At 35.4% G+C, this 25,029-nt stretch overlaps 7 protein-coding genes, 1 non-coding gene and 1 pseudogene across 12 annotated transcripts; 4 read left to right on the top strand and 5 right to left on the bottom strand.

Annotated features, from left to right (window-relative positions):
- Window positions 1-15: 15 nt before the first annotated feature.
- Window positions 16-1,335, top strand: LOC106420157 (DNA-directed RNA polymerase III subunit RPC8). The gene is made up of 7 exons (XM_013860999.3): window positions 16-136; window positions 227-319; window positions 419-506; window positions 582-666; window positions 743-806; window positions 895-984; window positions 1,093-1,335. The coding sequence occupies exons 1-7, from the start codon at window positions 26-28 to the stop codon at window positions 1,174-1,176; spliced, it is 615 nt and encodes a 204-aa protein (XP_013716453.1). The 5' UTR covers window positions 16-25; the 3' UTR covers window positions 1,177-1,335.
- On the bottom strand, window positions 1,248-4,746 carry LOC106420156 (prolycopene isomerase, chloroplastic). Its single transcript, XM_013860998.3, has 13 exons — window positions 4,149-4,746; window positions 3,720-3,926; window positions 3,525-3,624; window positions 3,333-3,415; window positions 3,197-3,253; window positions 2,965-3,117; window positions 2,636-2,714; window positions 2,402-2,550; window positions 2,175-2,309; window positions 1,972-2,085; window positions 1,787-1,897; window positions 1,607-1,715; window positions 1,248-1,525 (listed from the first exon to the last, which is right to left on the bottom strand). The coding sequence occupies exons 1-13, from the start codon at window positions 4,545-4,547 to the stop codon at window positions 1,452-1,454; spliced, it is 1,770 nt and encodes a 589-aa protein (XP_013716452.1). The 5' UTR covers window positions 4,548-4,746; the 3' UTR covers window positions 1,248-1,451.
- Window positions 4,747-6,505: 1,759 nt separating this feature from the next.
- Window positions 6,506-7,081, top strand: LOC106420230 (monothiol glutaredoxin-S11). Its single transcript, XM_013861086.3, has one exon. The coding sequence runs from the start codon at window positions 6,605-6,607 to the stop codon at window positions 6,902-6,904; it is 300 nt and encodes a 99-aa protein (XP_013716540.1). The 5' UTR covers window positions 6,506-6,604; the 3' UTR covers window positions 6,905-7,081.
- Window positions 7,082-7,141: 60 nt separating this feature from the next.
- Window positions 7,142-9,972, top strand: LOC125591362 (transcription factor RF2b-like). The gene is made up of 4 exons (XM_048765466.1): window positions 7,142-8,281; window positions 8,371-8,503; window positions 9,207-9,291; window positions 9,385-9,972. Exons 1-4 carry the CDS (start codon window positions 7,872-7,874, stop codon window positions 9,732-9,734), a joined length of 978 nt encoding a protein of 325 aa, XP_048621423.1. The 5' UTR covers window positions 7,142-7,871; the 3' UTR covers window positions 9,735-9,972.
- A 116-nt stretch (window positions 9,973-10,088) lies between these two features.
- LOC125592223 lies at window positions 10,089-10,171 on the bottom strand (annotated as a pseudogene).
- A 3-nt stretch (window positions 10,172-10,174) lies between these two features.
- TRNAG-GCC lies at window positions 10,175-10,245 on the bottom strand. Its single transcript has one exon. It is a non-coding gene; the product is annotated as a tRNA-Gly (tRNA).
- A 1,156-nt stretch (window positions 10,246-11,401) lies between these two features.
- On the top strand, window positions 11,402-13,760 carry LOC106419826 (probable thylakoidal processing peptidase 2, chloroplastic). The gene is made up of 6 exons (XM_013860664.2): window positions 11,402-12,296; window positions 12,650-12,718; window positions 12,809-12,877; window positions 13,017-13,103; window positions 13,180-13,247; window positions 13,349-13,760. Exons 1-6 carry the CDS (start codon window positions 11,652-11,654, stop codon window positions 13,473-13,475), a joined length of 1,065 nt encoding a protein of 354 aa, XP_013716118.1. The 5' UTR covers window positions 11,402-11,651; the 3' UTR covers window positions 13,476-13,760.
- A 5,814-nt stretch (window positions 13,761-19,574) lies between these two features.
- Window positions 19,575-22,508, bottom strand: BNAA09G49660D (UDP-xylose transporter 3). Of its 3 annotated transcripts, none has more exons than XM_013861051.3 (9): window positions 22,381-22,508; window positions 22,131-22,181; window positions 21,875-22,054; window positions 21,274-21,458; window positions 21,116-21,183; window positions 20,740-20,872; window positions 20,481-20,642; window positions 20,127-20,399; window positions 19,575-19,802 (listed from the first exon to the last, which is right to left on the bottom strand). In XM_013861051.3, the coding sequence occupies exons 3-9, from the start codon at window positions 21,993-21,995 to the stop codon at window positions 19,674-19,676; spliced, it is 1,071 nt and encodes a 356-aa protein (XP_013716505.1). In that variant the 5' UTR covers window positions 21,996-22,054; window positions 22,131-22,181; window positions 22,381-22,508; the 3' UTR covers window positions 19,575-19,673. The 3 variants fall into 3 exon arrangements, with proteins under 3 accessions (XP_013716505.1, XP_013716506.1, XP_022564029.1); XM_013861052.3 differs by having other exon boundaries at window positions 22,131-22,178; window positions 22,381-22,489; XM_022708308.2 differs by lacking the exon at window positions 22,381-22,508 and adding an exon at window positions 22,260-22,340.
- A 141-nt stretch (window positions 22,509-22,649) lies between these two features.
- LOC125591361 (nardilysin-like) lies at window positions 22,650-24,633 on the bottom strand. 3 transcript variants are annotated; one of them, XM_048765465.1, is made up of 8 exons: window positions 24,382-24,633; window positions 24,245-24,299; window positions 24,035-24,161; window positions 23,736-23,939; window positions 23,519-23,622; window positions 23,288-23,438; window positions 23,087-23,208; window positions 22,650-23,016 (listed from the first exon to the last, which is right to left on the bottom strand). In XM_048765465.1, exons 5-8 carry the CDS (start codon window positions 23,578-23,580, stop codon window positions 22,770-22,772), a joined length of 582 nt encoding a protein of 193 aa, XP_048621422.1. In that variant the 5' UTR covers window positions 23,581-23,622; window positions 23,736-23,939; window positions 24,035-24,161; window positions 24,245-24,299; window positions 24,382-24,633; the 3' UTR covers window positions 22,650-22,769. The 3 variants fall into 3 exon arrangements, with proteins under 3 accessions (XP_048621422.1, XP_048621420.1, XP_048621421.1); XM_048765463.1 differs by having other exon boundaries at window positions 23,736-24,161; XM_048765464.1 differs by lacking the exons at window positions 24,245-24,299; window positions 24,382-24,633 and having other exon boundaries at window positions 23,736-24,229.
- Window positions 24,634-25,029: the final 396 nt, after the last annotated feature.

Below are 25,029 nucleotides of genomic sequence, written 5' to 3'. Positions count from 1 at the left end.
AAGCTTTTCGAAAAAATCTGCAAACATGTTCTGTCTTAGCGAGATGGAAGATACAGTAAGAGTGCCTCCGGATCTCCTTAAGCTCCCACTCGAAGTTGCCATTAAGAAAGTGCTTCAAAAGTTATTATTGAACAAGGTTTGCTCATTGACCTTCTGTTTCCCTTATACATACACACTCTCTAATCTTACCAAAAAGAGTTTTTTTTAAAAAAATAAAATACAAAAGGTTCTGTCAATTGGCCTCTGCGTGACTATTTACGACATAAAATCAGCAGAAGGAGGTTTTGTCTTACCCGGTGATGGTCCTGCCACCTACAAGGTACAATTCAAATTACTCATCTTTTTCTTCATTTCACACTGTTAGTGGCATCATTGTTTGACCCAAATCTTTGTTTACTGTTCTTTGTGATTGTTGTAGGTACGTTTTAGAATTGTAGTGTTTCGTCCATTCGTTGGTGAGGTCATTGCTGCAAGGTTCAAAGAATCTGATTCCAATGGCTTACGCTGTGAGTACTACTAGTGTTGTGCATAATGGTTACTTATAACGTTTTCATATGCACACTTATGGTTCCCTGTGGCAGTGACTCTTGGATTCTTTGAAGATATATATGTGCCTGCTCCACTCATACCAAGACCTAACCGCTGTGAGCCTGACCCTTACAATAGGTATTGAGCTTTTTTTTTACCTACATCTTTATATAATTACTGGATCACAAAGTGAAATGTTTTTGACATTTAACAGGAGTCAAATGAGATGGGTGTGGATATTTGAAGAACAAGAGTATATTATCGACCATTCATGTCAGGTTAACTTCTTCCTTTTTTGGTTTCCCATTTTCTCTTTAGGTACAAAGTTTTGAAAAAAGTTTATAACTTTGCGATGTGAATAAGCAGATCAATTTTAGAGTTGAAAACATTAGCTATCCACCTGTTCCAACTGAGCAAGCAGAGGACGCAAAGCCTTTTGCTCCTATGGTGATCACTGTAAGTTTTCATTCTCTGAAGCTATATTACACTTGTATTTGCATAATTTATATAACGAAACTAATTGTATTAAGCCTCCTACTGAAGGTTTTGGTGTGAAATGTGCAGGGGACTATAGATGATGATGGTTTGGGCCCTGTTTCTTGGTGGGAGGGTTGTAGTGAGAGGAATAATGAAGATGATGATACATGAACCAAACTTCTTCAAACTAGTATGTTTTTCTTAACATAAGAAGTTGAGATTAGATTCCTTGCCCATTATACTAGGATTAGATTCCTTAATTTGATTTTATCAGTGTATGAAGAGAAAAGACAAAAAAGTATTGAATATGGTAAAAATATTTTTCTTATCTATGTGCAACTCTTCTTGATACTAAACAACAATTAAAAAAGGTTGTTCATAGTAAAGCCGCTCTCATGGACTTGAGCAACACTTCCACTAGCTTTGTGTCCTGTACCCTTTAGAGACTACGCGAGTGTCCTTAACCAACCAAGTAAACCAAGAAGACCAGCATCAAGTACCTTTGATTTTCTCTCAAGCCCTACAAATCAAAATATGAAAAAAAAATGTTAGCTTCTTACTCTCATAGCAATCAACAAGTGTCTATAACAAATTTTCTCACCAATGTCAGCAGCTACACGATGAGCACACATCACTCCTGAGAAAGCCACAGCTATAACTCCCTGACCAGGAAAACAACTATCCCCAACGCAGTACAAACCATCTATAGCCTATTACAATCAGCCAAAACCATTTAGTTAAGCCCAAGAAGGGAACCATCTAATCGTTTCTTTTGACTTACAGTTGTGTTAAACGGCATGCCCAGTAAACCTTTTGGTGTTCCTCTTGGCATTGGTCCATACGTTCCCTTGTCCCGAGCAAGATATCGTCTGTGTGTTCTTGGTGTGCCCACCTGCCTTATTAAAAACACCTTAGATATACAGATGTGAATGGCAAATCTAGGCAGGAACATAGATTAAGCCTAACCTCCTTAAAAGTAATAGATGAACTGAGACCAGGAAACAGTTTTTTCTCTAGCCTCTGTATGATTCCAGCTGCCACCTCTTCTTTTTTAGCCTCATACTCTTTTGGAGTGAGTCCCTATAGTACCAAAATTTAGATGAAACGGTCAAATAAGATGGCATATATAATTGATGCTTGGTCTCACTCTTTTAAGATCAGCCTCTTACCTCCCAATCTTCAATGGAAGAAGTTGTAAATATGTGGAGTATATGTCGACCATCTGGAGCCAAGGATGGATCAAGAATGGTTGGGATGCTGAGGAAGATACTGCCATAAGGCTCCTCCAGATTCTTCCAATCATCCTAACAGGTTGCAACAAAAGAACATAACCACTATTCAAATAACTATGAATCTGTCAAAGGGAATAATAGATCTTAGTAAGAAACTAACAAACCTCAAGTACGAAATGATGGCAATCTGTATCTGGAGGGAGAACCTCTGCTTTAACACCCATGTGGATTGAAAGAAACGATGGAGCCTTCACGTAGACTTTCTGGAAGTTTTCTTCTTCTTTTGGAAGCTTTTCTCCTTTCAACAGCTTCCCTACATCATTAGTAATACTATGCTAAGTATTCTTACCAAACAAGACACCTATTCAACACTTAGGCAAGTCATTGTTTTCTCTTACCAAACGTATCCCATCTTGTAGCATTAGAAATTATCGTTTTAGCGAAGAATTCTCTTCCATCTGCTAGCCTTACACCCACCTGAAGATAGAAAACACAACCAAATAAGAATTTCAAGAGGTTAAGCAAGAATCAATGTTCAAGAACGGTAGGGGTAGTTGGAAGCTTTATATGGGATTATTGATTATGCGGGCGCCTAGACCGATATTTTGAGCATCTAAACCGAAAAATTGTTTTCTTTAGGACTGATTTGCTGACTAGTCGGAGGTCTAGATCGATTTTTAGAACAACAACTTGGAATCAATGTAGCAAGAGTTATACAGAAACTTACAGCCTTTCCATCATCAAGAATTATGCTTTTCACATTAGCTTTGTAGAGTATTTCACTTCCTTGATCAACTAGTCCTCCTGCTAAAGACCTTGCAATCCCACCAACACCACCAACAGGGTAGTTAATCCCTCCATAGTGCCTGTCACATAAAACCTGTCCTTGAACACTTAGAAACTGAACAGAAAGGGAAACATGGGGTAGACACCAAAATCCCCAAAAACAAGAATCCTACCATACTTGCATTGATCATTGGCGTCTGCAAAGCATTCACTGTGCTCACAATGAAACACTGCAGGAAAAAATAGGTCTGTTTTATAAAACTGAGTAAAATAAACTGTCCATGTTTGGACCAAATGATTTTTTCTTACCTCTGCGTCAATGAAAGACAGTAACTGAGGATCCTTTATGTACTTCCGAGCTATGTCCCCAGCATTTTGAGGCAAGTAATAAGCTGTACATCACAGAGAACAACATAAAAATATTAATGTTAGCATACACTCACATAAATACACAAACATCAAACATGATCCAAGTGTCTAGATACTATTCAGAAGACAAACCGAGTGTCAAACATTCAAGCGGCTTCTGAAAGAACTGTCCAAAAAGGTAGATAGGTTCTTCAAGAGACTTGAGTTCCAAAGAGTTCAATGAGTTGAAGATCTGTTCCAAGTTGTAACACATAATAAACCCACAGCACAACACAACACACCAGTACAAAAAAAAAAAATCAATTAAGTAAAAAGTAACATCAGAACCTTCCAGCAGACGCCATAGAATCCAAGAATCCCTTCCTTCTCGTGCGGAAACTTGCTAATAAGCTCATTAACGAACTCATCATACTCTCTATGAACCTGAACAGAGAGATCATTGGGAAGATGGAAATGGACAGTGGTGGGATCAGGTATAACCTCCATCTCACGACCAACTGCCTTCAACGCCTGAGTTATCAAGTTTAGTTTCCCCTGTCCCCATCAAAACTAAACTCATTAGTCCATCTCCGACCACACTCTATTTTTAGAGTAAAAATGCTCTAATATTACTCTAGTTTCACTCTATAAATGAGTTAAAAATTGATTTACTATATAAATAGAGTAATTTACTTATTTTTATTTTTCAATAGAGATGATGGTGACACAACATTCTCATCTAAAGGGAGAGTCTTTACGAGAGCAAACGAAACAAACCTTATCGCTGAAACCAAACATGACAGAAGAGCCAACATCGAATGTGTATCCATCTCTTTCGTAATAACCGGAGCTCCCACCAGGGATCAGATACTTCTCCAAAACTAAAACTTTAGCTTCTTTAACAGCTAGCTGAGTCGCCGCAACTAATCCTCCAATCCCAGACCCGATGACGATTGCGTCGTACACTTTACTCTCTCCTCCTCCACTTTCTCTCTTCGTCCTTTCTTCTACAGCAGTGGAAGAAACAGATCTCACTGCAACCACATGATTCTTCTTCCGATTCTTTAAAAACCCAAACTTTGAAGTACCCAACTTGTTATTTGAAGTCTTCAAGGCGGAGAACAAGGAGGAGCTGCGATCAGCACACGTTACGGGATTGTGGAGACAGAGATTCATGGTTCTGAGCTTGGTTCGTCGTCACTGTGTTGTGTCCTTTGGATAGTACCAAACCTAATCAGTTCTTCTTCAGACAGATTTAAAAAGTGTTGTCCTTTCATCCGAATTTGGAAAATTGGTTTTCATCACATGGAAGGACAAAAAAATGTTTGGTGAAGAACACTCAGAAGTGCAGGATATTACAAAAAAAAAAAGAGAAAAAAACTTTATTTTAGTGACTTCTAATCGTGGCCGTTGATTATTCATTAATTTTGGGCCGTAATGTCTTTTAGTTTGTTGTTGTTGGGCCTTTTCGGCCTTTGTCTCTTTGTTTGTTACACCTATCCGTTGGGCCTTCCTGTAGCCTTTGTTTAATAAATTATCAATGACAAAAAAAAAACTGACATTAAATAATGAGTCATTCTTGGGTGAACCTCTAGATTCACCAACCAATAGGATTTCATTATTTCAAATTCGATATTTTTTAAAAAAAGAAACAAAATATTCTCAAATTATATTATATTTTTAAAATAAAAAGAGTAAAAAAAGATATTAGTTACAGAAAAAAGAATTAAAAAAAAATATTTTTAATGTTCTCAACAAAACACTAAACCCTAAATCCTAATCCCTAAACCCTAAATTCTAAACCCTAAACCCTTGGATAAACCCTAAACCCTTGGGTAAAACCCTAAACCCTTGGGTAAACCCTAAACCCTTGGGTAAATCCTAAACCCTTGGATAAATCCTAAACTCTAAATAAAAAACACTAAAACCCTAAACCCTAAACGCTTGAATGTTTTAGTGTATAGTGATTTTGATTTAGAGTTTAGGATTTATCCTAGAGTTTAGGCTTTATCCAAAGGTTTAGGGTTTAAGATTAAGGGTTTAGGGATTAGAATTTAGGGTTTAGGGTTTAATGTTATGCTGACGACATAAAATATTTTTTTTTTGTAATTATTACTATTTTTTACCTTTTAATTTTAAAAACATAATATAATTTGACAATATTTTGTTTTCTTTTTTAAAAGATATCGAATATAAAATAAAACAATCCTATTGGTTGGTGAACCTTGAGGTTCACCCTAGGGGGTGGACCTAAGAATGAGTCTTAAATAATACCTAATGTTTTAAAAATCGGTATAGATGGCACCTAATCGGCAAATCGAATATGAGCGAAACGATTTTTTCAAATTGATTTTAAAAAATTTGGTCTAAAAATTCTAAAATATCAGCGTAAGCAACCGCGTAAACAATAATCTTCTATAAGACGGTTGACTACTGCCTAAGGATTTTTAGAACATTGCCAATGCTCATTAGATTATTATAGGTATTAATAATGCTAATCTTTTTTGTATCATGTTTTGTTTAAACTCTCGTAGGATTTATATGGCGCGAAAAGGACAGAAAGGTTTAGTTTCGTGGTGAATCTGATTCCATGTCCCGTATTCATAGAATCTACAGAATAAATCAAATGGCCCAAAAGCATCAAGCATCAAGCATCAACTAATATTCTACGACTATTCCTGTCTTCTTAGCAACTTGAACGAGTATGTTGAGACCGTATCTTTGAATCTATGAAATAAAACGTTGGAATGACCAATGCAACTCTTCTTGGTTCTTTCAAGAAAAACAAGAGGTGTGTAACGCGGCTAACGCCCAAGAAAAGGTTCGGTCCTCGAATCATCTTGCTCTCTTTTTTAGCTACTTGTAAGAGTATCGTTGAGAACTTATCTTTGAATCTATGGATATAAGAACATGGAATGAGCCCATGCAACTCTTCATGGTTCTTTCAAGAAAAATAAGAGGTGTGTAACGCGGCTAACTCTTAAGAAAAGGTTCGGTCTCCTCGAATCATCTTGTTCATAGTAAAGCCTCTTTATGGATCCTTTTCAACACGATCTTCTTGTGATCTCTTCCTTTAAAAAAAGTATTTGGATTCTGATTCTTCTTCTACTTGGTTATAAATAGCCTTGAGACTCAAGTAACCAGACTCACAAGCAACACCAAGCTCGATCTCCGGGTTTGGTCTCAAGGACAAGGAGTCTTTGTTATAAGACTCCTTTCACTCCATCAAGAAAATGGACAAGGTTATGAGACTATCGTCAGAGAAAGGAGTGGTTATATTCAGCAAGAGCTCGTGTTGTTTGTCCTACGCGGTTCAAGTCCTCTTCCAGGATCTCGGGGTTAGCCCTAAGATCCACGAGATCGACAAGGACCCTGAATGCCGGGAGATGGAGAAGGCATTAATGAGGTTAGGCTGTTCAAAGCCGGTTCCAGCCGTCTTCATCGGTGGCAAGCTCGTTGGTTCGACCAACGAAGTAATGTCCATGCACCTAAGCAGCTCGTTGGTTCCCCTAGTCAAGCCATATATATGTTAAAGAAGGGTTATTTCAAAAAAAAAAAAAAGCAATGGTAAAGTAGCTGCTATCGAAATGAACTTTCAATAAAGGAAAACAAAGTTGAGTCAAATCTTTGTAATGCGTTATAGTATTGTATCGCTTGTGTAAAATGTTGTGATGTCTTATTCATGGATTTATAGCTTTCTCCACGTCTAAGTTCAAGTTGCTTTAAACTTTACTGTCATCAGCATTGTGAAAACTCTTGCTAGTCTTTCTTTACTAATTCCCCCCATCAAATTTGATACTCCTTCCATTTCAGTATAAATGATATTTTAGAAAGAATATTTTGTTTAATTTACATGAAATTTTGAGATTTTAAGGTTAACTTTAATTTTAATAGAAATTATTTAACCAATTAAATTTTATAATATTTTTTATAACTGATTAAATAATTTAAAAATTATATCTTTAAAATGGTTTTTTTAGAAAAAAAAATATTTTTTTTAATCTTTGTGTATTAAGGTAAAATATCAAGTATTATAGAAAGGAGAGAGTACTATATAATGCAAGATCTTGAGTCAGACGTGGGGAGATGTTATGCAATAGTTGTTAATTAAAAACTTTGTTGAGACAAATATTTAAAAAGAACCTGTAATGGTAGTACTACTAGGAGACTAATTAAGCTGTATTAAGAACTTAAACACGAATAATTAAATAAGATAATGTAATGAAAAAAAGAGGGAGACAAGATGCACGTGTCAATGTGCCTCTCTTTTTACTTTTCATCACTAACTTAATAATAACCTTTTTATAAACCGTCCAATTAAAAAACAGTGACGTCACTTCTCTCTCTCTCTTTCTCCTCCTCCTACGCTCTTCATCTGAGATAGAGAGAGAGAGAGAGAGCTTCATCTCCATCATTATCTCCTTCTTCTTCTTCTTCTTCTTCTTCTTCTTCACAACACACATTGACTCTCAAAATTCGCACATTCACAATCAACCTCTCATGGAGAAACCAGATCCTCAACCTCCAAATGCCGCCGATCCAATCCCCTCCTCCTTCCACCGCCGATCTCGCTCCGACGACATGTCGATGTTCATGTTCATGGATCCGCTCTCCTCCTCCGGTCCCCCGCCTTCCTCCGACGACCTTCCCTCCGACGACGATCTCTTCTCCTCCTTCATCGACGTCGACAGCCTCTCCTCGAATCCGCACCCTACTACAATCGCGTTTCCGAATCACCACGCAGCCGCCAACTCCGTTCCGTCCTCGTCGTCTCGTCCTCGCCACCGCCACAGCAACTCCGTCGACGCGGGATGCGCAATGTACGCTAACGAGATCATGGACGCGAAGAAAGCTATGCCTCCTGAGAAGCTCTCTGAGCTTTGGAACGTCGATCCCAAACGGGCCAAAAGGTATCTTTCTTTTTAGGCCCATTAGGCTTTATTTGAATTGAAGATCAATGAGAGAGAGAGTTTCAGAGTGATTTTGGATTTGATTACAGGATCTTGGCGAATAGGCAATCTGCAGCTCGTTCGAAGGAGAGGAAAGCAAGATACATTCAGGAACTTGAGCGTAAAGTTCAGTCTCTTCAGACCGAAGCCACCACTCTCTCTGCTCAGCTCACTCTCTTCCAGGTAATGTAAAGTTTCAACGATGTTTTGGTTAATCGAAGAGTCTCTTTGTTTGATTTGAAAACAATAAAAGATCTTTGCTCTGTTCTACAAAAGAAAGTAGCTTTATAGGCAAGTTTCAACCATGTTCGATGTTGTTTGATTTCAAAATGATTAAAGTAAAGATCTATGCTCTGTTCTACCTACACAAGAAAGTAGCTTTGAAGGGTAGTTAGTTTCAACCCTGTTTTGGTGAATTCAAGAGTCTCAGTTCGAATGTTGTTTTGATTTCAAAACAATAAAGTAAACATCTTTGCTCTGTTCTACACAATAAAGTAGCTTTATAGGGAAGTTTGAACGATGTTTTGGTGAATTGTAAGAGTCTAGTTCGAATGTTGTTTTGATTTCAAAACAATAAAGCAAACATCTTTGCTCTGTTCCACTCAAGAATTAGCTTTATAGGAAAGTTTCAACGATGTTTTGGTGAATTCAAGAGTCTCAGTTTGATTTCAAAACAATAAAGTAAAGTTCTTTGCTCTGTTCTTTCTATACAAGAAAGTAGCTTTATAGGCAAGTTTGAACGATGTTTTGGTGAATTCAAGAGTCTAGTTCGAATGTTGTTTTGATTTCAAAACAATAAAGTTAAAGATCTTTTTGCTCTGTTCTACACAAGAAAGTAATTTTATAGAAAAGTTTTTGTGAATTCAATGTTGTTTGAATTGGTCAGAGAGACACAAATGGACTGGCCAACGAAAACACAGAGCTGAAACTCAGGTTACAGGCAATGGAGCAACAAGCTCACCTTCGTAATGGTAACAACAAAGTCTAATCCTTTGTATGTGTTTTGGTGTCTGTGATCTTCAATCTCTCTGCTTTTGTTTTTTTGTTTGTTAATGCAAACATAGCTCTAAATGAAGCACTGAGGAAAGAATTGGAAAGGATGAAGATTGAGACTGGAGAAATCTCTGGTAATTCGGATTCCTTTGACATGGGAATGCAGCAGGTTCAGTACTCTCCTTCCACTTACATGGCGATTCCACCCTATCATCATGGCGCAATCAACAACGGCCAAGATATGCAGCAGATGCACGGATACAATCCAATGGAGGCCATGTCCAATTCTCAGAGCGTGTCTGAGTTTCTGCAGAACGGGAGATTGCAAGGGCTGGAGATAAGTAGCAATAATAATAGCTCAAGCTTGGTCAAATCTGAAGGACCTTCTCTCTCTGCTAGTGAGAGTAGCTCTGCCTATTGACAAAGACATACCATGAGGTTCATCAATACAACTGTTAATAGGCTTTAAAATTCATTTGATTTGATTTACTTTCTACTACTATTTATTATTCTATTTTTTTTTTTGAGGTACTGTGTTGGTGTTGTGTTGTTGTGATTGTGAGTTTCATTGTTTGCTACTCTCATTGTTTGTTCTTCAAGGAACAAATGAGATTCTAATAAATTATTGTTCCCTTTGGAAATGAATGTATTTTGGTGCATTTTCATATTGTTCTCTGTGGATTCATTTGTGTTTTTAAACGGAGCCTGTTTTAGTACATCTGTGTTACCATCTTATGATCTTTTTTCATGAAATGAAAATCCAAAAAAAAAAAGAGAGCTCAGGGTGTGGCTATACCATCTGGAAATCAGATGAATGCGATGGACCCAACCATCGCTAAACCATTTTCTTCACAGCTCAGATGCACCAGCCGGGAATCGAACCCGGGTCTGTACCGTGGCAGGGTACTATTCTACCACTAGACCACTGGTGCTTTGATGACACTCATAAGCTGTTAAAATATATTATATGCATTTAGCATCAGAAACTTGTTTTACTTATACTCTAGTCTAGTCATTTGTAGATTGGTAAGAAAATGAAGTTTCTAATAGTCATATGTATCTGTAATATATGTTGTCTTTTTTACATGGAAGAACCACTTTAGCAGTTAATTGTCTAGGACAAGCGTGAAGCTGATAATGATGATTAGCTAACCCAATTACTCTGGCCCAATGGCTACATATTAGCCTTCAGCTTGGTATTGCTACTTCTACGGTACATACATGGACACTCAGAGATTACAAATAAGCCTTCTTGTAAACCTTTTGTCCTTTCTTCATTTCTTATCAACCATATCAAAGGATACAAATTGAGAGATTAGTGTTTATCTATGTCGGGAAGACATTAAAAACGCTAAAATGAATTTTGAACAGATAACAAAACTGAATCCATTTTTTGATTAGGTTGTGGTCAAACCTAACCTCACTAAGTTAATGACTAAGCTACTCAAATTCGCTATTTTATTTTAAGAGTTTTAAATAAGAGTTTTAAATTCGCTATGAATGTTTGTTCCAAGTTCTTCCTTTCCTATTTTTTGGTACCATATTTGGTTGATTGTTCTTTTGGAACAGAGGTGTTAGTTTGCTCGATTTTGCCCTCTATGGATTGTAAAGCTTAGAACTTCAATGATCAATGGAATTTCAGGGGAAAAAAATATATATATAGTGTCTACTCCAAAAGAAACATCAGTGAAGCATTTCTTAATACGAGATGACGTATGCGCTGTGGTCATGCGGCTTCCTTTATGTTACGTAGCATGACTTATATATTAGATTCTGTAAACAAAAAAAAAACATAAAATATATTATCAAAGTATAGATAATGGAACGAATTTACTGTAATTTCATACATGTATATGATTTTAGATATGACAAGGAATTTACACAATGTCAAAACCTTACAATATAACAAATTACTACTTGACAAATTTAACAAAAAAAAAGTAGTCTACGATTATAATGTGTACGATAGAAAAGTAATTTAGAAGAGCAAATCTGATTGTACATTGTGTACGGGAAACAAAAAGTAAATGTTTAGAAGAGAAAATCTAATAAAGTAATGTAAAATTTACATATTGTGGGCCCCGTCTCATTTGGCCCCAATATAACTGATCTCTCTCTCTCTGGAGAAAGAGACAAAGCTTCTTCCCCCATATCTCTGGGAAACTCCACCTGAAAACTCGATCTCGCCGGCTGACCGGGCCGGCTCAACTTGGAATCTCAAATTCCCCGATCCGATTTAACCGGTTTAATTTAACATAACCGGTTTAATCAACATTCTCTAGCTCGCCTATTCAATCGACCTCCTCTCCCTCAAGCCTTAAACCCTAAATCGACCGTTATGGCGATTAGGGTTACATTCACCTACTCCAGCTACGTCGCGAGGAACATCGCTTCCTCCGCCGCGGCTCGCGTCGGCAGCGGAGATCTCCGATCATGCCTCGATTACTGCCTCCGTCCCAGGATCTTCAACCACAGTCAGATTCCCGACCTCGACAAATCATCTACATCCCCATCGTCCCCTCCTGCTTCAATGTACACCACCATCGCCAGAGAACTCCTCGAAGAAGGAAGCCAGAGTCCGATTCTCACAGGGATGATCTCGATCATGAAGCTAACCGGAGCTCCGGATCTGCTGGGGATGAACAACGTCCTCGGGATCTCTCCGTTCAAGACTTCTTCGGTGATTCCGTTTCTGAGAGGGTCGAAGTGGATGCCTTGCAGCATTCCGGCGACGCTGACGACGGATGTTGCTGAGATCGATAGGGGAGGGAGTGTGAAGCTGGAGTTGAGTAATAAGGGATCTAATGTTGGAAACGGGTGGGTTAATAAGATGTTGAATATGTGCTCGGAGGATGCTAAGGCGGCTTTCACTGCGGTGACTGTTTCTCTTCTGTTCCGTTCGGCGTTGGCTGAGCCCAAGTCTATACCTTCGATGTCTATGTATCCCACTCTTGATGTGGGTGATCGTGTTATGGCTGAGAAGGTGAGAGTATTGGTTTCTGGCTGTAGAAGTGTGCATTTTTTAGTATGCTATATGATTGGTTATGATGTTAGATGTTGATATGCTTTTAAAAACGGTTGATTTATCAGTGTTATGGTCGAGAAAAGGTGATAAGTACTTGTTTCTGGCTATATAACAGTGCATTGTGAGTATACTGTCTCACTCACGAGAGATCCTGTATGTCTATTATGTGATTGATTGTAATGCTAGAGATACATGTTTGAAATCGAGAGGCTTTTAAAAACAGTGTCAAAACTTTTAATTGGTTGTGTGTGTTTTTTGTCTGAGTGGTTGATGAGTGATTGATCTGCGTATGTGGCTTTGGTGCTGGTCAGGTCTCGTACTTGTTCAGAAGGCCAGAGGTTTCTGATATAGTCATCTTCAAGGCTCCTCCGGTTTTGGTGGTAGGTAACAAATCACCTTTTCTTGTTTTCCAATTTTTTTAAAACCTTGTTACATAGGTGTTTTGATGTTCTCCTTTGAAAAAAATGCAGGAACATGGTTACAATTGTACTGATGTTTTCATTAAAAGGATAGTTGCAAGCGAAGGTGACTGGGTTGAAGTAAGCCCTTGTATTTTGCACACCTTTATTGGTATTATTTGAGTAGTGGCTTCTTGATGACCTGCCTCCTCAAACAGGCCCTTGTTTTTATGTTTCTGTATCATTTTCCTGTCTAACCTACTGATCTTGTCTCATATAGGTTTGTGATGGAAAGCTCTTAGTGAATGACACCGTTCAAGAAGAGGATTTTGTATTAGAGCCAATTGACTACGAAATGGAACCAATGGTAAGCAAACTTGTTTGACCTTAAAAGTTGTACAAGAGTAATGCAGCTAAGTTGGTTTCTCTTGTTTAATTTGCAGTTGGTCCCTGAAGGTTATGTCTTTGTCCTAGGAGACAACCGCAACAAAAGCTTTGACTCTCATAACTGGTAATCACTTTGGAAGATATCTATAGCTATTTCATGGTTCTATTGTGTTGAAATTGTAAAACCTCTGTTAATTGATACATGGATGAATGTAAAAAACGCAGGGGTCCACTTCCAATAAAGAACATCGTTGGAAGATCCGTGTTTAGGTATTGGCCACCGAGCAAAGTTTCAGACACAATACACCACCATGAGCAAGCTATCCAAAAGGGGGCTGTTGATGTTTCGTGACGCGGTGCTGATGGTTCTTAGGATTAAGCAAGGATTTGGATGGATGATGAGGTGGTGTCAGCCATCATTTTGATCGTGAAGCCAATAGAGCAATTCTTTCGTTCTGTGTACTCTTATTGCAAGACATGGAATGCTATGGGAAACCCCAAAGGAAAAAAAATTGAAACATTTTTTTGTTGTTGTGTTGAAACGTAAAACCTCAACCAATGGTAAGATGAGCTGTAACAATCGCAGATTATTTTCGTGTCAAAACTATATCATTCTAATGTGATTTTAGCTTCAATTTTTCTTTTCATTTCCAACTAAAACACCAAATGACACTAGAAAAATATTATCTATTAAAATATTATTAAATCCAAGATTCTTTTAATTATTTAACTAGATTTTGACCCGCCCTTTAAAGGGCGGGTATATTTTTTGTTTACATTTCTTTTAAAAAATTAATTTTCATATTTGTGCTTGAGAGATTCCGTAGGATACACATAAATTTCTTTTTGTCACAAATATAGCCTTTAACGATCAAAATGACCAAAATATTTTATTAAGAAGTATGTTTATGGGTTTATGGTTTAGAATTTAGGGTTTAAGGTTAATAATTTAGGGTTTAGGGTTTAGAGTTAAGCGGTGGGCTTTTGGGGGTATGATTTCAAATTTTAAAAACTTTAAAAATTTTAAAATTTTCAAAATAAAAAAGTCTATTTTGGTCATTTTATTTTTTGAGGTCTATTTTTGTGACACAAAACTTAAAAAAGATCTATTTGAGAGAAATTTCTTTTGTGTTTTTCTTTGCATCATATTTTTATTTTTATAATCATATATTCATATTTGTGTAAAATATATATAGTTTTAGATGATTAGTAATGGTTTTGATAATTGTATTGAATTTGTGCAGGTTATAATATGTTTAACATTCTAATATAAATAATTTTTATTATGAAATATGTAATCAGATTTAAATAAAATCAGAATTTTTTTGACGTAATTAGTTAAAAAATATTCATACTCTAAAACCTAATGTTGAACCTACCTAAAAGTCTAGATCCTGAAACCGACTAAGTCCAACATATATACTCACAAATATTGATATAAAGTAATTATTTAAATTTTTCTGAACTTAATTTGTAATATAATATTTTATGCGATGTTTTCATATTTGATAAGAATCCACGATCAACACAGAAATCTAATGATATGCATATAAATTATCTCCAATTTTGAAATAAATTATAAAATTTCTATTTAAGAACTCCATAAAATCTGGTTAAAACCTCGTAAGTTCTTCATTGACCCGTGATCTGGCTATGGTTGACCCGATAAAAACCTAGATAAATCTATTGATCTTTAAAAAATTAACTTAAATTTAATTTAATAATAAATTAGTCAAATAATTTTTATTTCATGAAACTGAGATAAAAATCTAATTATATTGGAATATTTAAAGACAATAAGACTATAAAGCACAAGATATTCAGGTCTAGTGGTTGTGGTAAGGAATGTTAGCTAATTTGTCTCGTGTTCGGATTTTGGGAATTTTTTTTTTTTTTTATTATTTATTTTCATTTTATTAATGGCACAATCGTAATTAAACTGTCTTCCTTCTAAAGCCAGCTTTTAAGTTTCATGTAATTTTCTCCATGGTTGCTATCTGAGTTTCTTTAACAGCTTAGCCTTTTTCTTATAAACGGCTTCTAAACGACTCAAATATACAGATCCGGTAGCCAGTATTCGATTGCAATCATTCAAAAATCAAAATAGTAAAAAAAATTTTATCAAACGATTTTTTAGCCGAGATTAAATTGATTCATATTGTTTTGGTAACTGCTTATGTAACTAATCTGTAGGAAGAAAGATAATCAATTACTATATTATAATACTTGGTTTATTTTTTAGTAGGTCATAACAATCGTAAAAAAAAAGAAAGAGGAAACTGTTTTTAGAAGATACAGTTACCAAAGAAAAGATAATGCGGTAGTTAGTGTTTAAAAAAATATATTAATTATATGAAGAGAATAAATAATGGTTCCTTAAATAATGGAATTAAATAGTTGGACTCAACTAATATCAATTGGGCATGTTCCTGTTTTAATAGTATTGATACTTTTGATAAATACTCACTATTCTTATAACATACATAATTAATTATTTTTAATAAATATTGGACTTATAAATATAAAACAATTAATATATTTATATCACAGTATAATAATAATTTTGAAATACATATGAAATTAAAATAACTAAAAACATATAAACAAAAATACATTACATCTAAAATAATACATACATCTTTTACTAATTATTTGAATTAATATATTCACCCCATAAATGTTTGATTAATGCATTTCGAAATTCAAAATGAGCTTCTCACTCTTAAATTTTTTTTGTCGGAATTCTTAAAATCAAACATCATGAATCAACACTTATCATCTCAACTTCTACACTTGAAACTTCAACTCGTTCTTATTGTTGCATTGGTATCTCGTTCATCCTCCTAGATCATATTATGCATTATAATACAAATTGTCATTATATCATGTAATATCAAACATCTTAATATCAAACTGAAGGAGAAGCATCTCGAAGAGAACAAGTTCAAGGAATCAAATGTCACCAAATGATCAAAAATATTATACCTCGTATTATAATTACTTTGGTGGAACTGAAAATAATTTCTGGGCCATTATATTATCATGTCAGTTTATCTTATAATTTTCAAAATTATTTTCTTGTATGCATTTAAAATCAATTTAGAAAGCACATAAGAATTATGATAAGTCAATCTAATATCATGACTATGTAACAATACAATTTATTTATAATTTTATAAAGATAATATATTTAATTAAACTACTTAAATATATCATGTTGCTACAATATCAATTTTATTTAGTGTAACATTATAGCAAAAACAACATAATACTATAATAGCGCTGAGTACAGGTGTTAGCACCTTCTCATGCTAAAATACGAAAAAAAAGAAAAACATACAAGCATCTTCTCCAAGCAATGTGATACTATATACACACACAAGCATGTCACAACAATAAAGCACAAACAAACATATTGCCTGCTTGGAAAATATTCAAAGTTTTTCAAAATGTTTGGAAGCATGTTGGTCTAGTGGCGATGAGACTTGGAAGGAATGCGTAGAGGAAGATAAAAGGTAAATCTGTTTTTTATTACTAATTCTAGTTTGAATATAACAATCATAACTTTACTTTTTTTTGCTATCTTAATTTTGTTTTAAAAGGAAACTTTTAGGAGTTGATATTGGATTCAAGAATTTAATTGACTTTGAAAGAATTCAATTGAAGACATAAATGATAGATTTTGAAGTATTTCAAATGATTTGATGATGATTTTAATGTATTTGTCTAATTCTTTCATTTTAGATTTTAAAGAAATATAATTAAATTTGATAGGAATTAATTCATATAAATTTTCATGAATTTTTTGAATCTTTATATAAAATGCACAGGGAAAGAACAAAACTTTTGCTGATATTAACAGACAAAGTCATTTTTCATACTATATAAACAGACAAAGTCATTTAAAAGTGAAATAACGACTATACTAAGAAAAAAATAATAAAAACCAATTATTTTTATATTAAATTATTTGATATCGTACAATTGCTAACAAAACTAAATAACTTTTTGCAGGTTTCGATGAAATTTTATTCGATAGTTGAATTTGAGAATTTACAAGATAAAATAGATACAATCTTGTCTAGATTCAATGTATGTAAAAACAGAAACATGTGAGTTCAAAGGCAATATTTGAATTTAGCCAGTGAGGAGCTCCACATGCTTTGGCCTCTTTTTAGTTTCTACCAACATGTCCTGATATGTTTCTCTTTTCTTACACTTCATTGCACCACGCTGCACTTTATACATTTCACTGCATTTCTCTCAACAAGTACCCTCTCATCTCAACACTCCTCTCAACACTCCCCCTCAAGCTTGATCAAGGAAACCGATCAAACATGGTTTAGTTTGGAAACCATGAAGACCTCTTTCATTAAAAACCACACCAAGAAAAAATCCATTAAAAAAAAATCTTGAAAAAAAAGTGGAGACTCCATGGTTTAGAACCTGACCATTAAACTAAGCGAAACCGAACCATAATTTTATGTGGACAAATTAAATTTAGTTTGGATGGAAAAACTGATCCGCAAAACATTCATTATTGGCTATATTTTTGGTTATTTTATATCGGTTAAACCAACAAACTAAAATAATTAAGAGCAAATCTGGCAATAACCGAAATGTAACAAAATTCTTTTTAAATGAGAATTTGAAAATAAAATCGAACCAAGTTAATAAACAAAATAACAAACCGAATTTCATACCAAACACGACCAATGTCATTTCCTCAAACCGAAACCCTAAGAATTCCATATACAAATCTCAAGGATTCAGAAAAGGCCAAAACAGATTAGCCGCTTAAGGAAAAGCAAAGACAGTCTGCTTGCTAAAAATGATAACGAAAAAACCAGTCGGTTAGCAACATGATCACAGCTTAACCTAGTAATACTATAATAGCGCTGAGTACAGGTGTTAGCAACCCTTCATGCTGAAATACGAAAAAAAAAAAAAACATACAAACATCTTCTCCGAGCAATGTGATACTATATACACACACAAGCAGGTCACAACAAGAAAACACAAACAAAACATATTGCCTGCTTGAAAAATATTCAAAGTTTTTCAAAATGTTTGGAAGCATGTTGGTCTAGTGGCGATGAGACTTGGAAGAAATGCGTAGAGGAAGATAAAAGGTAAATCTGTTTTATTACTAATTCTAGTTTGAATATAACAATCATAACTTTACTTCTTTTTTTTGCTATCTTAATTTTGTTTTAAAAGGAAACTTTTAGGAGTTGGTTTGGATTCAAGAATTTAATTGACTTTGAAAGAATTCAATTGAAGACATAAATGATAGATTTTGAAGTATTTCAAATGATTTGATGCTGATTTTAATGTATTTGTCTAAATCTTTCATTTTAGATTTTAAAGAAATATAATTAAATTTGATAGGAACCAATTCATATAAATTTTCATGAATTTTTTGAATCTTTATATAAAATGCACAGGGAAATAACAAAACTTTTGCTGATAAAATAATAATACCATAATTATTTTCATACCATATTAACAGACAAAGTCATTTTTCATATTATATAAACAGACAAAATCATTTAAAAGTGAAATAACGACTCTACTAAGAAAAAAAATAATAAAGCCAATTATTTTTATATAATAAAATTATATATAATATTAAAAAAGTTTTTTCCACTTTATAATATGGATTACATCAAATGATATACTTTGTCATTTCGTTAAAACGATAATATAAATTGATAACGAATATTACATTTCCAAATTCATCATATCAATAAGTTTGACATACATATCTAATAAATAAATGCTATAAAGAATTCTCTTCAAATCCTAACTCAAACCTTAGAATTGCTTCTTTACATTTTATAATTATTATTTTTCATCAAATTCTTTTCAAATACAATTATCATGAAATCCACCAAAATTGAATAACACAAATATTTAATAGATTTAGATAATTATTGAACTGAATAACACTAGATTCTAAAATATTTTAGAAGAATTATTTAAAATACATAATCCAATAACGCAAAAATTTTAAAGAATTTATGAAACATATAATTGGATAATAGAAAAATTTAATGGAAACTTCAATTCCCTCAAATTTAGTTGAACTTATAAATTGAACAGATGAGCTCAGTATGAGGCGATATCATGAGGTCTGTACCGTGGCCGGGTACTATTTTACCACTAGACCACTGGTGCTTTAATGTTTATGATACTATAATGAATGATTTTATTAACTTGGTCAATATGGAATGAGGAAAAAACAAGAAATTGGTGAGGAAAAACTGAGTGGCGCATGTCTGAAAATCAAATACACTTTCCAGTGATGATGAATATAGCCATAACTTTGGAATATAGATTGAATCATCAAAGGTATGTTCCCTTTTCTCTCTACTTATATACGGTGTGGAAAGCTATAGCTATGAGATCTTTAAAAGAGAACAAACAAACAAACAAACAACAAGAGGAATTAAAAAAAAGTTTTTCCTTTCTTCCGACAAATCTGATAACAAAATAGAGTTTGATATATATATATATATAAGGAAAAAAAATAGCAGTGTTCAGTTTTTTAGGCTTGAAAATCTTTATTTGAGTTCCATACAGGAGCTGTCGTCTTTTGCACACCCGCACCACCATCTGATAACACTCCGCTTCCATTTTCAGCTGCTATTAACGGATCCTTCTCGCCCTCTTTCATCTGCCAAACCCAACAAGTAACATCAGTTTCTTTCTTGTTCACCAATATAAGCTATAGACCTTTACCAACCAAAACAATGCCTAGGATACGGTTTGCTTCTCTGATAGCAGTCTTACTGAAAAATCAATAGTACCATAAACGAAATCTGATTCACGTGAATCATCTAATTGTTTCTTTTATCATGGAGAAAAGGGTTTCTGTTGTATAAGTCATACGAGAGATGTAGGTGAATCCTATTTTTAACAAGGACCAGGGATATATTTATTGGTGTCACGCATTCAATAGTATTAAGCTATATATAGCTATTAGCCAGAGGAAATATACCTGAGGCAATTGGGTTGATGTTTCACTTGCCTTCTGCTGAGTCTCAACCGAGCAGAAATAGGAATAAACAACCATTCCTATCACAGCCACCATAATACCAAGAATGTTGCGCCAGTTGAATGGGTCCTTCAGCAACACGTATCCAAATGCTAGAACCAGGCATGTTTTCAGATGTCCCAGAACCTGATATGTGACCGGAGACGTTTTCCCAATGACCAGAAAAGTGCTGAAGTTTACAGAGACTGATATCATGCAGGACAGGACGATGAAAAACTGCAGTAAACAAAGAAGAACATGTAAATATATGTCGAAAGAAAATAATATGGGTAGAATCCCTCGCAGGTTGAGTCTTACCACAACTTGAGAAGTGTACTTGAAAGCAAACACGTTTTGGTTGGTTAGGAGCCCATCTAAAAATGGTCCAGTGACGAAAAGTGTGATTGCTTGATAAGGGCAAGACTGATAAAGAAGCTGCGTGGATGAAACTTTGAACTTCTTCTGGATGGTATTTGTCATCTGTGTACAATTGGTTAAAGATAACAGCATCGGATTGGCATATGATAAAACATAAAAGAAAGGTCGAAAGAAAAAAGAAAGGCTACGCATAGGATACAATTTGAGCAACACAAGTCGTGATAACAGCCAGCAGCGACAAGACAGAACCCAGCATATTAAGCTGAAGATCTGTGACGGTTGCAATTCCAACACCAAGGAGAAGGATGGTTAATGAAAACTGAATTTTTCGACTGCAACAAAACAAAGAAGCGTGTCATGAACTATGCCCTTTGACCAGAGACCCTTGAGAAACTCGTGGAGCCATGAAAATTTATGAGGACGTATTATCAACACAAAGACACATAAGACTATCACTAAGTTGCTGAACAGTTACATCATACAAATTAGAACATAGATAGTATCCTCCAAATTAACAATCACTCACATTTAACAGAAAGGTACAAAAAGTAACAGAGAGAGCCTTGAGTGCTAACCTGAACTTTTTCCTGAAGAAGAGAGTCTCCAAGAGAACAGTACAGGGGATGATTGCTAGTTTTGTCATCTAATACCAACAGAAGAGAAGATAGGTTTGAAACACACAGACTACAAGGATAGCATCTTGTAGCAGCTGGAATGAGAAAGCTATTATTACCTGGTAGAAACCAACGGAATTAAAGCCCAGGCTGAGGTTCAATAGTCCAATGGATATCCCATTCAATATGCCAAATCCCATCACAGCTCGTGGATCAAAAGGCTTGTGTTCAAACATCTTCATCCATAGTGCCACATGAAGTGAACAAAACGTGACCAATAGATGCCAACTTGTCAAAGTAGTCGCTGTACGTAGCAAAATAACAAGAGTAAGTAAAGATCGCTTAAGAGATCAATATCATATGATGAGATACAAGCAGTTATGGTGATGCTCAGTTTAATACTACATAAGAAGTGATAAAGTAAACAAACAAATAAAGTAACAAGAGAAATCCAAATTTTTGGGGGACACACAAACATCGTTTAAAGTCAAAGGAGCGTCTAAAGTGTTTAAACATTATACCAAAGATAGAAAACTTTCTTAAACATTTACAATCATCTAGGCATATAACCATAAGGGGAAAAAGAAATAACCACCTAACAATTCCAAATATAGTATGAAGTAAAATGATCTCTAACCTATCCTTCAACTCATCCGCAAACGAATAGATCAAAAAAGCCTGAAACACACGGGGGGAGCAAGAGTTGAATAAGAGTTTTACCGAAGGTGAAGCCAAGGGTGCTAATGAGGGCCTTGTTACAGATCACGATCGACACAGACGACACAACGGACAGACTCAAAGCGCCGATTGTTCCTAGCTGGAACTTCTGCCCCTCGCTCATCTTCGCTCTCCTAATTTTTTGTTTTATCTCTCTCGCTTCAATCACCGATCTACAACGATCTATATCCACACCAAACAGATTCCACATATTCATACACTAGCAAGTATAAACGTAATCGATCTGGTGAAAACGAACCTCATTCGTAAATTTGCGAGAGAACTGAAGCTGGGGGAGGAAGCTCAACTGCTGCAAAACGGAGAAACGGAAAGTCGTTAGCTAAACATTTAACAACGAAGATTTATAGAATATTTTGAAGCTATAAACCCTAGATCTGCCGTTGTGAGAGAGAGATCAGAACTTATTTCGACGGAATTTGAGGAGACGCGAAATGAAAGAAGGAGAAGATAAGGAGCGAGAAAGAGAGAGAGAGAGAGAGGAAGCTCACGTGAGAAGGAGAGAGAGGATTCAAACTTCGACGGAGGAGAAGAGATTCAGAGGTTTCCTATTTTCGCAATCTGACGATGACGATGGTCTTCACTCACCACCGTACAGAGGAAAATAGAATGAGAGAGGACGATGATGGTTTTCGTGGGCCCCACCAGCAAATTTACCGCGGGCTAAAATTGTAGTTTTACATTAACGTTACCTTTTACCGTTAGTTATTTAAATGGGCCTCAGAGATATTATAATCTACTGTTTGACAAGCTTTCTACCTTAACCAACCGACAAAAATATAATTTTAAATGAATATCCTCAAATAATAACAAAAAATACTTTTTTTATCAAGGAAAAATTGAAGCAATTGTGTAAATAAATAGTAACTATTGTTGCTCACTAGCAGAGGCTTGGGTATAACTGAGAGGTTGACTTGAACGCCACAGCGTCTGCGATGACTTGCTGCACTGACTTAGGATCTGTTTGAGTTTCTTTCATATTGGTATCGCATCCCCATACCCTAACTGCAAGCCTACGACATTTGGGTGATGATTCTCTGAAGTAAGTTGTGTACCAGCTGATCACATCTTTCTTCTCTATGCTTCTTAGCTCTTCTGCTTCTTTGTGGGAGTAAACAAACATGTACCTGTGAAAAAGAGTTTTTTCACTCAGTGGTCGATATGGAACCAAGCAACAAGTCATTGTGATCCTTTTACCTTTTGTCGACAATCTGACTCCATAACTCGTTTGTTTCAGACAAGAGAGAGGGATCCTTTTCCAGCAATCTAGCAATCACACCGCTTCTATAATTTCCAAAGGACTCTTCATCGAGTTGTTCCTGTAATGTCAACATTTGAGGACCGAGTTGAGAAATGATTTAAACAAAGCTCTTCATTTTTTTTTTATTACAGACGTACCAGAAGCCCTTCGATGTCTTTTATGAAATTGTCGATTCTCCCGAATAAATGAACTGGACCGTACTTTGAAGATTGAACACAGAAACAGAAACCGTGGACACGATAAGTTAAGCGAGGGCCGCACTCAACATAACCAAGCTGCTCCTTTGTCCTATAACCAAGATCGCATTAATTATATGACTACAAGAGGATTGATCTATAAGCAAACTAGAGAAACATGTGATGACTAACCTTAACTGATTGAACAATGGCTCTTCTATGATTTCGTGAAATAGATCCAGCATAGCTTTCATTTTTGTTGACTGAGCTTCCTCGGGTTCGATTTGATAGTAAAGCTGCAAAACAGGAATCACGTTCAAACTCATAACCATGTCTATATATACAAGAAACCTACTACAGCTTCTACTTTGCTGACTCTCATCACAAGAACAGAGATTTGTCTTTTTACCTCGACTACTGAGTTTGTTTCAGATTTGTTCTTCACGTTGACAACTCTTACAAGTTTGGCACTCAGAGGGAAACACGTTATCTGCTCTCTGTGTCTAGATTTGACTGGGAGCGGTTCAGTTGTCAAACTGTTTTTGAATATGCGTGATATGTTTACTGCTTCGTCTTCCGACAAATTACCATGACATAGAGCTTCAATAAATATCTGCAAACATAACCAGAGAACAATCGCTAGAGAAAGTAGTCTTGTATTAAGTGAAAGGGGAATCATAGTAGCTATGGTTGATGGCAGAATGCAACCTGAGAGCGGACTACAGGGATAAAGCTGTTGAGATCAGTGAGAGACAAATCATTTAGTACAGATAACTTCTCGTCGCTGTCATAGATTCGTTTACACAAGAGTTGCTACCCATAAAAAGCATGTGTTCTGCACAAAACATTAACATGAGAGTGAGTCAACACTAAAAACAAAGAAAGTGAATTCAAAACTGATACAGAAGATGAAAATACCAAGAAAGTGAGCGAGGCCTTGCGCCTCCGGAGGATCCAAGAAGCTTGCAGCTGCCTGAAACGCACATCACAACACACATGAGTTTAAAAATCAAATTTGATAAAAAAAGAGTGATATATCTTAAATCGAAAAGAACCTTTTTAGTCTGTTGCTCTCCTTTCTCTTTCATTTCATCTTCATCCATATCATCTCCTTCTTCGTCGTCACCTTCATAGCTCCCGTCACTATCTTCCTCTTCTTCTCCGTCATCTTCATCCATTTGATCAGCGTCGGTGTTCTCCCCATCCGCCGCAGAGCCTTCGGGATAAATATATGGATCGTGAATAAGCAGAGGAGCCAGGGCCGGCTCAGTTGGGGGGACAAGCGGTGCGACCGCCCCGGTTCCAAATCCGTGTCTGCCATATAATAATAATTAAGGGGTTCAATTTTTTTATAAATCTATATTTTTATATATAAAAAATTTATAAATATAATAAATCAAAATAAAAAGGGCCCAAAATTATTTGATATGTATATAGTTTTTATTTTCTTACAAATATATACAAAATATTACATATTAAATTTTAAATATTTTAAACATTATATGTATATAAAATTTAGAGGGTAAAATTTTTTTTTTTGCCTTAAGGTCCCTAAGAATGTTGAACTGGCCCTGAGCAGAGCATACAATCCGTTCTCCAGCTCAATCACTCTGTATAGCCTCCGGTCGTTGGGCACCACTACATTGTCCAAGCTCGTAACGGCTTTCGTTACAGACATTGCACTCGTTCTGAGAAGATAGCGA

Source organism: Brassica napus, chromosome C8 (assembly GCF_020379485.1).
Source record: "Brassica napus cultivar Da-Ae chromosome C8, Da-Ae, whole genome shotgun sequence".
NCBI lineage: Eukaryota > Viridiplantae > Streptophyta > Magnoliopsida > Brassicales > Brassicaceae > Brassica > Brassica napus.
Note: the sequence above shows the minus strand (reverse complement) of the source record. Positions and strands in the feature narration are given on the sequence as shown.

Bases quoted from the DNA above. Each gene is read 5' to 3' on its own strand.
- LOC106420157 (XM_013860999.3), top strand. From the start codon at position 26: ATGTTCTGTCTTAGCGAGATGGAAGATACAGTAAGAGTGCCTCCGGAT. The intron at 507-581 runs GTGAGTACTACT...TCCCTGTGGCAG, and splicing joins TGATTCCAATGGCTTACGCT to TGACTCTTGGATTCTTTGAA. The intron at 807-894 runs GTTAACTTCTTC...GTGAATAAGCAG, and splicing joins TTATCGACCATTCATGTCAG to ATCAATTTTAGAGTTGAAAA.
- LOC106420156 (XM_013860998.3), bottom strand. From the start codon at position 4,547: ATGAATCTCTGTCTCCACAATCCCGTAACGTGTGCTGATCGCAGCTCC. The intron at 2,310-2,401 runs GTTTGTTAGTTT...GCAACCTGTTAG, and splicing joins GCCATCATTTCGTACTTGAG to GATGATTGGAAGAATCTGGA. The intron at 1,716-1,786 runs GTAAGTCAAAAG...TGATTGTAATAG, and splicing joins GCATGCCGTTTAACACAACT to GCTATAGATGGTTTGTACTG.
- LOC106420230 (XM_013861086.3), top strand. From the start codon at position 6,605: ATGGACAAGGTTATGAGACTATCGTCAGAGAAAGGAGTGGTTATATTC.
- LOC125591362 (XM_048765466.1), top strand. From the start codon at position 7,872: ATGGAGAAACCAGATCCTCAACCTCCAAATGCCGCCGATCCAATCCCC. The intron at 8,504-9,206 runs GTAATGTAAAGT...TGAATTGGTCAG, and splicing joins CTCAGCTCACTCTCTTCCAG to AGAGACACAAATGGACTGGC. The intron at 9,292-9,384 runs GTAACAACAAAG...ATGCAAACATAG, and splicing joins ACAAGCTCACCTTCGTAATG to CTCTAAATGAAGCACTGAGG.
- LOC106419826 (XM_013860664.2), top strand. From the start codon at position 11,652: ATGGCGATTAGGGTTACATTCACCTACTCCAGCTACGTCGCGAGGAAC. The intron at 12,719-12,808 runs GTAGGTAACAAA...AAAAAAATGCAG, and splicing joins AGGCTCCTCCGGTTTTGGTG to GAACATGGTTACAATTGTAC. The intron at 13,104-13,179 runs GTAAGCAAACTT...TTTAATTTGCAG, and splicing joins ACTACGAAATGGAACCAATG to TTGGTCCCTGAAGGTTATGT.
- BNAA09G49660D (XM_013861051.3), bottom strand. From the start codon at position 21,995: ATGAGCGAGGGGCAGAAGTTCCAGCTAGGAACAATCGGCGCTTTGAGT. The intron at 21,459-21,874 runs GTAAAACTCTTA...TGCTACGTACAG, and splicing joins CACCCTTGGCTTCACCTTCG to CGACTACTTTGACAAGTTGG. The intron at 19,803-20,126 runs GTATATTTCCTC...TGGGTTTGGCAG, and splicing joins CATCAACCCAATTGCCTCAG to ATGAAAGAGGGCGAGAAGGA.
- LOC125591361 (XM_048765463.1), bottom strand. From the start codon at position 24,005: ATGATTCCCCTTTCACTTAATACAAGACTACTTTCTCTAGCGATTGTT. The intron at 23,623-23,735 runs GTAAAAAGACAA...CCTGTTTTGCAG, and splicing joins AAACAAACTCAGTAGTCGAG to CTTTACTATCAAATCGAACC. The intron at 23,209-23,287 runs GTACGTCTGTAA...TTGACATTACAG, and splicing joins AAGACATCGAAGGGCTTCTG to GAACAACTCGATGAAGAGTC.